General features: G+C 63.9%; 1 protein-coding gene and 1 long non-coding RNA gene across 2 annotated transcripts; both read left to right on the forward strand.

Annotated features, from left to right (window-relative positions):
• Nucleotides 1-1,770: 1,770 nt before the first annotated feature.
• CRYBA4 (crystallin beta A4) lies at nt 1,771-3,172 on the forward strand. Its single transcript, XM_054645974.2, has 5 exons — nt 1,771-1,809; nt 1,915-2,033; nt 2,218-2,359; nt 2,457-2,599; nt 2,943-3,172. The coding sequence occupies exons 1-5, from the start codon at nt 1,771-1,773 to the stop codon at nt 3,088-3,090; spliced, it is 591 nt and encodes a 196-aa protein (XP_054501949.1). The 3' UTR covers nt 3,091-3,172.
• A 1,081-nt stretch (nt 3,173-4,253) lies between these two features.
• LOC129128437 (uncharacterized) lies at nt 4,254-11,008 on the forward strand. The gene is made up of 3 exons (XR_013184609.1): nt 4,254-4,550; nt 5,080-6,733; nt 6,998-11,008. It is a non-coding gene; the product is annotated as an uncharacterized LOC129128437 (long non-coding RNA).
• Nucleotides 11,009-11,381: the final 373 nt, after the last annotated feature.

Consider the following 11,381-nt stretch of genomic DNA (forward strand, 5'->3'; position numbering starts at 1 on the left):
GATCTCGTGCTGCTGCATCCCTGCCTGGCACTGAGTGCCACTGTGGCAGCACAGGCTGCAGTGACCGTGTCACACTGCCAGGACATGGCGTGGACAGTGAGTGAGTGGTGGTCACGGTGCTGGTGGCCAGCACAAACTGGGTTTAGCTCAGGCCACAGCGAGAGGCCAGGGACAAATTGTGCCAGTGCCAAGAGGGCTTTTGCTGGGCTTGCAGGTGGCAGAGACAGCCCGTGCAGCCCTGCTGTGCCCTGGGGCAGCCCGTTGTGCTGAGCCTCCCCATGTGCCCTGCTCTGCCTCCCCCAGGCTGCCCGGGGCTCACAGGGCTGCTGCAGCTGCATGAGGGGGACTCTAGCTCAGCCTCCTGGAAGTTTTCTAGCAAATTCTGTCCCAAAACACAGCACTCCCCTGTGGACAGGGTTTTCCCATTGGGCTCGAGAACCTCCATTGCCTGCTGCCTGCTCTGAGGGGCAAGGCTGGGTAGGTGCCTCTGCCGAGCCACTGTGGAACCCTGGCAGCACCCCAGGATGGTTTGTGAGGAATGTGGGTCACTGTAAGGTGTTTAGGTCCCCAAAATGTGGTGGCAGCAGAGTGTTTCCAGCACACAGAGGCAGGAGGCTGCTGCAGCTCTTCCCAAGTCATGACCTGCACCTCCAGTCCCTCCTGTGCCTTTTATACCCCCACCACCACTTTCCAAGCCCCTGGTCCCCACTTCTTTGGGTGTCCATGGCTGTTGTGTGCCCAGCTGCAATGAACCATCCCAGATTTAGGGTAGAGCCACTCTGCCCTGGCAGGGAGAGCAAGTGGAGACGTGTCCTTCCTCCCACTTCCCAGAAAGGGGTGAGGAAACCTCCCCACGCCCCCAGAGCAGGCAGCACTGCCTGCAGGCAGGGGGAGCGCTGCCAGGGCTGGGACACGGCCCCAGCCCAGCCCCACACCAGGGAGGGCACGTGGCAGGAGTGTTGGCAGGGCCTGGGGGCGATGGCCCAGCCCTGGAGCTGTGGGGTGGGGGTCAGAGGCTGTGCCCGGTGGGCCAGCTCCATGTCCCGGCTCATCAGCGTCTCTGACACGGCGCCTTTGTTCTGGCCAGTCCCTCCTCCCCGCCATGTGCTGAGTTAGGGGTTTCAGTAATGCTCCCCTGGGCTCTGTCTCTATCTGGAGGCTATAAAAACCCAGCTGGAGGCTGCTGGACATGTCACCTCCCTGGGCACCAGTGCCTCACCCCAGGTAAGCGCTGGAGCCTGGGGCAGCTGCCCCAGTGCCCGTGGAGGGGCCTGGGAGCGAGCAGCTGTGGGAACAGGTGGAGGAGCATCCAAGATCTGGGGTCAGACCTCTCCTCAGCACCGGGAGCTGTGGTGGGGGTTGGGGGACTGGGGGCTGTCCCTGGCTGTGGCAGTGGCAGGTGTTGATGCTCAGTGTGGGCACACAGCTGACTCTGCAGTGCTCCCAGCTCAGCACTGCCCTGCCAGCACCAGGGCTTTGGCTCAGGGAGCTGCCAGTGGGAGGAGGAGTTTCCCTGGGCACGGGCAGGGATGTCTGCCAGGGCCAGGTGCCCACTGGGCCAGGTGCCCACTGCTCCACATGGCCCTGGTGGCAGCTCCAGCTGGGCAGGGAGAGCCGCAGAGCTCTTCATCTGCTCCAGCATGGAGCAACTCCCTTGTTGTCCCCCGCACTGCTGTGAAAGGGGGACAGCAAGGGCTCCCGAGTTCATTTCCATCTGGGCACAGAGGCAGCTTGAACTGTGCCCTTCCCCTGTGCTCTGGCAGAGCCACCATGAGCCACCGCTGCAAGAAATCCTCCGGTCTCTGGAAGGTACGGGAGCCCGGGCAGGACCAGCACCATGCCCTGTGAACACCCGGGAATGGGGCTGTGATATCTGCATCCCCAGAGCCTCCTGACTCCCTCCATTTCCCCCAGATGGTGGTGTGGGATGAGCCTTTCTTCCAGGGCAAGAGGCACGAGTTCACCACCGACTGCTACAGCACCCCGGAGCACGGCTTCAGCACCGTGCGCTCCTGCAAGATCGAGAGCGGGGCGTGAGTGGGGGTCCCGGGGCACTGCCACCCCACGGATAGCAGGGGGGTTGGAGCGTGGAGGCCTCCACAGCGCCTTTTGCTGCCCGAGCTGCCTCCTGCGGGCACTGCTGGGCGCAGCGAGCACAGCCCGGCTGTGAGTGGGGCGGTGGGCACGCCGGGGGTCTCACCCCTCCCGCCCCGGCAGGTGGGCAGGCTTCGAGCACTGCGGCTTCCAGGGGCAGCAGTTCGTGCTGGAGCGCGGCGAGTACCCGTGCTGGGAGGCGTGGAGCGGCAGCAACGCCTACCACGTGGAGAGGATGTGCTCCTTCCGCCCCATCGCCTGCGCCGTGAGTGCCCCCGCCCCGGCTCCCCCCGCGGGGTGGCCCCCGGAGCCGACCCCTGGCCAGGGTGGCAGTGCCAAAGCTGTGCCCGTCTCGGCCGCAGGACCACGGACGGAGCAGGTTGATGCTCTTTGAGGAGGAGAACTTCCAGGGCAAGCGGGCAGAGATGAGCGACGACTGCCCCTCGCTGCCCGCCCTGGGCTGGGGCAGCAGCACCGTGGGCTCCTTCCTTGTCCGCTCCGGAGCGTGAGTACCGGGGGTTCGCAGCCTGCCGGGACCGCCGGGGCGCGCAGAGGGGCTGAGGATGCTGTGGCAGTGGGGCCGAGGATGCTGTGGCAGAGGGACTGAAGATGCTGTGACAGCAGGGCTGAGGATGCTGTGGCAGTGGGGCTGAGGATGCTCTGGCAGCGGGGCCCAGGATGCCCTGGGAGTGGGGCTGAGGATGCTCTGGAAGCAGGGCCGAGGATGCTGTGGCGGCTGCAGGGCCGAGGATGCTGTGGCAGCTGCAGGGCCGAGGATGCTCTGGCAGCTGCGGGGGCTCCGCGGTGCCGGCAGCCCCGGGTCACGACCGCTCTCTGCTCTGTCGCAGGTGGGTCTGCTCGCAGTACCCGGGCTACCGGGGCTTCCAGTACCTCCTGGAGAGCGACAGCCCCGCGGGCGAGTACAAGCACGTGCGGGAGTGGGGGTCCCACGCGCAGACGGGCCAGGTCCAGTCCATCCGCAGGGTCCAGCAGTGACCGCGGTGCCGGAGCTCCCCCGCCCCGGGCCCCGTCTGTCCCCTGAGCGGGGACAAAGCTCAATAAAGGCTCACTTGTCCGAGGTGGCGCTGGCAATTGGGGATGAGGGCCATGGGGGTGCATGGCCGGGAGTGATGCCACTCCCAGGGGCAGAGCGGGGCTCTGCAGGGGCAGGGATGAGGTGGAGGGGAATTTTTCTGCCCAGGTGCTCTGTAGGATGTAGGACCCCCACATCCCACGGCCCCTTAGACACCATCTGCTCTTCCAGCACCGCCAGGGGCTGAAAGGAGCTGCAGGATCAAGCAAATGTGCACCTATCCCTGCCTCCATGCAGAACCTGTACCCATCCCAGCACTCTCACCCACCTGTACACACCCCTGCACCCATCCCAGCACCCATCCCTCACTCCTGCACACCCAGTGTGCAGCCAAAGCTGGAAATACAGCCGGAAAAGGCTGCTCTGGAAAAAAAAACAAAACTCATTTCAGAAGAGCTCTGGAGGAAACGTTTGATGTGGTGAAAATGTCCCATGCATGACATTTGCAGCAGCAAGGCCACCAGCGGAGGGAATGCTGCCCAGCAAGAGATTCTCTCCGCAGGAAATCACAATTAAAAAGGCTAAATAGAAGAAGAAACAAAAAGTTGTGGGATGGGCTGGATGAAACCCTCCTGCACCCCAGGGCAAGCCCGGCCGGGGCCGGCAGCCAGGGAGACCCGAGGAGCGGAGCTTCCCGTCCCGGGTACCGCCCTGTCCCTGCTCAGCTCCAGAGCCCTGGGGGGACGCGGGGTCCGGGAGTGGGGCCAGCACATGGCCAGGCACGGTGGGCAGCTGGCGGCGAGACCAGGGGTCCCTGGGGAGCCGGCGGGGACTTGGAGAACAATGCGGGAGCCCAGCAGCTGCAGAGCGCTGCGGAGGGGCTGTCACAAGCCCCGGACGGGAGGGGAGCTGTCCCTGGCATGGGGGGGCTGTCCCTGGACAGGGCGGTGTCCCCAAGCCGGGCTGCTCTGTCTGCCATCCGTCCCCACCTCATCCTGCCCCCGTGTCCCCAGGGGTGGGTTCGACACCCCCTGTCCCCCTTGTCCCGCGTCCCCCGGGTCACACCCATGGCTGTGGTGAGCCCGTCACGGCAAACGATGCCTGGCAGGGGGTGACAGTGGCATTTGCAGCGGCTGTCGTGGCAAAAGGGTCCCCAGGGTCTCCTGCAGCGGGAGCGATGCGGGAGCGGTGCGGGGAAAAGGTGACTCGGCCGCATTTCCAGCATTAAAATTTAATGCGAGTTGCAGCATCCTCCTGCGCCGTAGGTAGGGCCGGGGGGGCCGGGGGCTGCTGGAGGAGGAGTTTGCTTGGCCGCCTCTTCCTCAGGGATGCTCTGGGAAAGCTCCAGCACAAAGGAGAGGCGCGGCGGGCAGGAGCCAGCGGAACCGGCGCCCCCCGGCCCCAGCGCGGCCCCCCGGAGCAGGTAACGCACCGCGGACACGGCTCCGCTCCCTGCGGACGGGGATGGGCTCTGGGGGCGCGGGGAGCCCCGGGGGCCGCCCCCACCTCCGGGCGGGAGCAGGGGCGATGTCACCCCCGGGATTCGGGGGGTCCTGGGGGCGTCGCTCCGGGAGGTGCGGGGCCGGCGGATGCGGCTGATCCGCCCTCTCCATGCCCCAAAAATACCCCCATTCTCAATAGATTATTCCCTGGTTATAAATAACCCCAGGAGAGGCCCCCCCCCGGCAGAACTCTCTCCTGCCCCGGGGGGGACAGCCCGGGTCCCCTCCCTTTGTTAGGGCAGGAGCAGCCGCACATCCCGCAGCGCATTCCCGGCCACATCCCGGCCCGGTGATCCCGGTGGTCCCGGTGGTCCCGGTCCTGAGGCAGCGCTGGGCAGCCTGTCCCCCCCCATCGGACACCGACTGCAGCCCCCCTCCCCCAAATCAGAACTAACTGCTGCACTGCTTGCTTATATATATATATATTTTTTTTTTTTTTTTTTTTTTCAGAATCCTCATCAAGAATAGGGCTCCTGCCAGGTAAATGGATTCTTGCCTGATTTTCAATGCTCCTGGGAAGATTTGTAGCCAAAATGCTGTTTTAGTGCTTTGTCTCGAAGTCCCCATTTTCTCCTAAGGCTGACGATCCTAGGCGGGGGTTAGAGGCGAGGCTGGGCCAGCAGCCCCAGGGCACAGCCCAGCCCTTCCCTCCCCTCCGCGTTAACCTGGCAGACGCTTTTCTTGCGGAGCCATTTTCTCTCCCTCATTGTCTCGCAGCCTTTTGTGTGTGCGGGTAGGTCCTGCCCTGGGAGCCAGGAGGAGCCCAGAAATAATCAGATTTTCAGGCGTTGCGGGTTTGCAAGGAGCCTTTCACACCCTCACACCCCTTTTGTGCCGGGCTGCCCAGCCCCAGGGCTGCGGACAAAGGCAGCAGTGCCCGGCACCCCTGCAGCAGCACCGGAGCCTGGGCTGTGCCAGAGCCGGGGCTGTGCTGGATGGCAGCGAGGGTCGGGCAGAGCTGGCAGCGCACAGGGCCGGGGTGTCTGCCCACCCTGTGGCATCTGGGGGCTCAGGATGCCCGGATGCCACATCCCAGAGATCCTCTCTCTGGGATCTCTGGCCTGTTGTGCCTTCATCTCCCTCCTCCTGCCCCCAGTGGAGCTTGTGCTCCTCTTCCTCCCTCTCTCCTCACTCGAGGAGGGGGTTTAGCCCCATTTAATTCGGGTGCCCAGTCCCCAGGGCCACTGTATGTGCCACCCACACGTGTGGCAGAGGCAGCTCAAGCTCACGCCCAAGATGAGGGTTTAGCAGAGTCCTGTCTGCACAAAATTGCTTTTCCCTCCCTGTCCCCAGGGATGTGCTTCATTCCCAGGCCGCAGAGGCCATCCTGCCCCAGCACAGGCACCTCCCGCTCGGATCCAGCAGGGAATCCGTGTGCCAGATGCTCAGTGCCGTCTCCCCAGCTCATTCCCACTGCTCCCACCGCAGCTGGGACGTGCTGTCCCCACGGCAGGGACTGTCCTGCCGGCAGAGCTGCGGCGTGTGGTGACAACGAGCCGCGGGAAGCAGCTGAACTGCAGAGTCACCACAGCCCCGCTCCCCCGGGACCTGCTGCCGTCCTGGTCTGCCCAGGCGGGCAGGGCAGGGCACAGACATGGCCTGGCTGCTGGCACCGGCCACGTGTCCCCAGGTCCCCGAGGAGATGGAGCAGCGCTCACCACAGCACGGCTGTGACCACCAGTTGCCCCAGTTTAAGCAGTGCCTGTGAACAGCAGGGTCCCAGTGGCTCAGCTTTACCCCACAGCAGGGACAGAGGGGGCAGGGGCAGTGGCAATCAGTCCCTGCCTCCAGTGGGGTTGGGACAGATTGGGGCATTGCCACCATTTCTGGTGTGGTGGTTCCGATGCCCCTCCTGTGCCTGGTGCAGCTCCTTCACTCTGCAAGGGGACAGGGACAGGAAGGTCTGTGCCCAACCCTCCTGCCAGGCCCCTGGCTGGGCTGTGCCTGAGGATGGTGCTCTGTTTCTCTCCCTTTGCTGCGTTGGTTGTTTCTTTTGCAGCTGCTAATGACTGACCTGAGGTCTGTTCACACAGTCCCCTCGCTGCCCCACAGAGCCATGTGGAACAGGGGACATTGCACAGCACTCTTCTAGTGATGACCACAGGTAGGACTCTGGGGAGGGGACACAGGTAGTGCCAGCCCCATGCTCTTCCACCCCTTCATTAGAAGGGAGGTGCTGGGAAATTGGGATCATCCTTCTCCTCAAGGCCCCATCTCCTGGAGGGTTCTTTCCGGGCCCCATCAGGGTGCACGGGTTCACACCATCCCCAGGGCCCCTGCATGAGAGGATGTGTCCCCCAGGTGTGCCCAGCAGTGGGGAGGGGGTGGCTGCCACAGCCCCGGGTCTCACAGCATCTCTGCTCCTCAGTGCCACCACCCCAGGGGCACGGCCCAGCTCCTGCCTGGCCAGACTGACCATGTCCAGAGGGGACCCAGGCTCAGGAGCTGCCATCACCACCAGGACACGATGCCAGAGCCAGGCTGGCCCCAGCAGAGCACCCTGGTACCCTCTGCCATGGCGTGGAGCCACCAGCCCGGCCACTGCAGGGGACACGGCCCAGGAGATGCGGTGGTGACGTCCGAGGACATGGGGCTGAGCATGCACATGGTTCTCCTGCAAGGTGCCGGGGTGTCCTTGCCTCCCACTGCTGCCCCCAGGCCTGTCCCCTGCTCTGAGCACACAGTAGGAGGAGGGAGAAGGAAAAGGGAGTGGGGGCAGACCTGTGCCAGCTCCTCATGGTGACACGATGGGCAGAGCCCACAGGGGCTCTGTTTGTCCCCACTGATCCTGCCCTTCCCTCTGGCTCTTGGTGAAGTCCTGGTGCTTTCTGGAGCGTCCTGGAGCTTGGGGAGGAGCATGGGCAGTGAATCCTCCTGCCATGGCCTCTGCAGTGGCCCTGTAAGAGTGGGACCCTGTCCTCACCAAGCAGCCACTCGGGCCCATGTCCCCACACAGGGACAAGGACAGGGGTGCAGTGGGCTGGGGGCACACACAGCTCATGGCAGGTGTCACAGCCTTGAAGGCTGAACTGGAAAAGTGTCTCTTGGGGACCAGAGGAGCTCATGCTGTGGGAGGAGGTGACCCAGGGGGACTCAGGGCAGAGGCTTTCCTGGGTGCCCCATCCCAGCCCTGTTTCCTGGGGCACAGTGCTCCTGCAGCTCTTGGAGCAGTGCTCAGCCCCATGGAGAGGCAGCTTCTGATGGGGAGGGGCTGAGCTGTGGGTCACCTTTCCTCTGCTCCATGGTGGTTTTCCCTGCTGGACCTTCTCCTCCCTGCACGTGCAGTGGGAGCTGGGGCAGTCCTGGAGCAGCTGCCATGGTCTCTGCTGGAGCCCTTACCCCAGACACTGCCAGTGATTCTTTCACCATCTCCTCTTCTGCTTCTTGAGCTCCTTCAGAGTCCTTTAGGCACTGCTGGGGCTGTGTCCTCCATGCATCCTGTCTCCCACCTTTCCCAGCACCAGGGGTGGGAAGCCCATGTTGTGAGGGGCCTCTGGTACCTCCCTGGCAGGGATCAGAGGGGCAGATGCCTGCTGAGCATTTCATTCAGGGACAGGTTCTGCTGCACCAGCTAAACCCTCCACTAACACCTTCCCAAACGCCAGAGCCCACAACCGCCTCCTGCTCTTGTGAGCCAGAGCCCTGCTGCTGACAGGCCTGGCTCTGCATGCTGCCAATATTAACCTACTAACCTGCTGGGACCCCTGTGCCCTCCCTGGGGCTGCCACAGCCCCTGGCACACGGACTAACCCACTAACCAGCCCAGCGCATGCCCTACTAACCCACAGCAGCCCTGCCTCGTGCCCACTAACCACGGCAGCAGCGCTGCCTTTAAAGGGGAACAGAAAAGCTGGGAAAAGGGGTTTGGAGGTGCCAGGTGTCAGTGCCAGGCTGCACAGGCAGGGACAGGCAGGGGCAGCCCTGGAGAGAGCACTGGGCAGGAGTGGGGTTGGGCAGCTCCAGTCCTGGGCAGGAGAGGGGACTGCTGGTCCCTGGGTAGAGAGGGGACAGCAGCCCCTTCCCCAGCAGGAGAGGGGACAGCAGCCCCTGCCCTGGTCAGGAAAGGGGAGCAGCAGCCCCTGCCCCAGACAGGAGAGGGGACAGCAGCCCCTGGCCTGGGCTGCCCTCGGCAGCATGAGGAGAGGGTTTCTCCCCACTCGCCCTGCCCAGCTCTGCCTGTGGAGCCTGGTGCTGACTAGGAGCCTAAAACGGTTTTATCAGCAGAAGCTTTTCAGTTCCTTTTTAAGCCAGTGGATCTCTGTTACTAACACATTCCTGAACTGAATTAAACAAACTAACCATTGCTGCTTTTCTCTTCATTTCTCTTCCAGTGTGTGTGTCCTGTAAGGCAGACCAGCGCCCTGCTTCTGTTACTAACCTGTTCTTCTCTTCCCACTGTACTAATCCTCCCTGACTCTTTCTCTCTTGCTACTAACAACTCTCTTTGCACTTTGCCTCTCGGGTGCTGTTTGCCATGACAAGTGACAGTGGCTCCTCCTGGACTTACTCACCTGCAGCACTCGATTTTCCGTGCTGCTGAGCATCCCTGGCTCCCGTTTGGTACCATGGGAAAGAAGATAGATGCTCAGCCTGGGGCGCTTTGAATATTTCCCTCTTGGCCTGTTTTCCAACAAATTTCACGTGGCACAATGAGGAGAAGAGGCTGAGTGGCAAAAGGACAGTACAAAGCCGTTAATGGCTGTAGAGGCCCAGCAAACCCAGTTTGCAGAGAGATTCAGCCACAGAGCAAAGCTGTTGCCATGAGCCTGTGCTTGGGGCTCTCCTGAGGCCCCAGGTCACCTGTCATGGGGAATGTTCTCGTGCTGCTCCCAGCATTGGCGCTCCTGGGCTCCTCTCTTCCCCCTCTGTGTCTCTCCACAGTTTCTCTTGTGCCTGGTGCATGTGGAAGCCTCTGCTGGCAGCGTGGCCCTGACTAACTCAGCTCTGTGTCACTGTCCCACTGCAGGCTCCCCTGGCCCCAGCCCAGGACAGGGCTGGGCAGTGGGTGTCACAGGTGATGGGGGCACAGCCTGGCCTTTGCTTTCTGTCCAGCTGAACATCCCCAGCCTCTGCAGGGACCCTGCCAGGGTGAAGGATCCAGGCCCTGGCCTGCTGCTGGGGGTTTGGCACGTGGCAAGGCACTGATGGCATTCAGGCTGCCATGACCAGGGGGACAGAGCCAAGCTGTCCCTGTGTGCCAGCAGAGGATGGTGGCCCTGTGCTGCTGGGAGGATATGCCAGACTGTGGCAGCTCTCTCAGGGGGGCAGACCCAGACAGGGCCCAGCTCTGGCTGCTCTCTCTTGGCTCTGCCCTGTGCTCGCTGCTCTCATGGCCAGGGCTTCCCCAGACCTGTGTCACTGGCTGATGTCACTGTCACCGAAGGCAGAGCCAGAGGGGTCTCCTGGGTGGCCCCATGACACTGCCACCTCCCTTGCTAGGCACTGAGCCCAGCCTGCTCCTTCAGTTGGGGGGGTCTCATTCAGGCTGTTGGGGGTCCCCTCCCCACCCAGCTCTGTGTCTGTCCAGCCTCCACCTCATCCCACTGATCCCCCAATGCCACCAGGATGAGTTTTAGGGCTGGTGCTCCTGTGTTCGATGGAAGGGGCAGAGTAGGGAGCACAGAGACAGGAATGGGACAGGAGGACGAGCCAGGTCAGGCCCAGGGTGAGCAGGTTCAGGGCTCCTGCACAGGACAGGAGCAGCACCAGCACTGGGCTGGAGTTGTCAGAACCCATCTCTGTGAGGGACTCTCCTCCCCACCCCACCCCACAGACCCCCCCTTTCTGCTCCAGAGCAGCCCCCTGTGCACAGGGGGCCCTCCCAAGGCTGGTCACCCCGGGGAGCTGTGGGACCACGAGTCACCTCCATGGCAGAGGATGGCAGATGTCACCCTGCACAGCCTGCACAGTGGGGACGGGCCACCAGTGCCCGTGGGTGGCTGCTCCACCCCTCAGAGCAGGGCAGGAGGGCAGAGAGGCTCCACCAAACAACCAGGTCACTCCTTTGCCCTGCTCCTGCACCTCAGGGCTCCCTGTCCCTGCTCCCCAGTCCCCGTGGCTGGCAGGAGTCGATCTGTCTGTCTGTCCATCCCTCTCTGCCATGTGGAGAGGGGCAGGATGTGCAGCCCCCCTTCCTTCCAGCTGTGGTGGTGGACGTGTGGCCAGGGCAGCCCAGCAGTGACACGGGCAGAGCTGAGCCCTGGGGACACTGTCCTGCCCAGGCTGGCCAGGGCTGCCCCTGCTCTGCGGGCACAGCCACGCTGGCTGGGCACTGGCCAGGAGTCCCACAAGTGCCCACAGCCTCGAGGATGTCCCCACAGCCCCGAGGATGTCCCCACTGCCTGTAAAGTCTACTGTGAACATGGCAAGTGTGCAACCACCTCGCTGTCTTTGTTTTCTGTCTCTGTGCAGCGTGGGGGGCTGGGGGACCCTGTGAGGCTGGGCTGGGGGTGCCCCAGCTCCCATGGGGGGCACGGGGGGCCAGGACAGGCCGTTCTCACCGCGGCCACCTCGGGGACCGGAGCCACCGGGGACCGGGCGGGACCGGAGGGGCGCTGGGTGGGCGAAGGGGAGAAGGAGGGCGGGAGAAGGAGGATGGGGACCCCCGGAACCCCCGGGAACCCCCGGGAACCCCCGGGCACCCCCGGGCAGCCCGGCTGGTGGCTCTGGGGACGCGGGGCCGTCACCCAGCGCGGGGAGCGGGGCGGGCACGGAGCCCACGGCGCCCCCGAGCCGGGGCAGCCCCGGGGGCC

Source organism: Agelaius phoeniceus, chromosome 18, assembly GCF_051311805.1.
Source record: "Agelaius phoeniceus isolate bAgePho1 chromosome 18, bAgePho1.hap1, whole genome shotgun sequence".
In the NCBI taxonomy this organism is placed as follows: Eukaryota; Metazoa; Chordata; class Aves; order Passeriformes; family Icteridae; genus Agelaius; species Agelaius phoeniceus.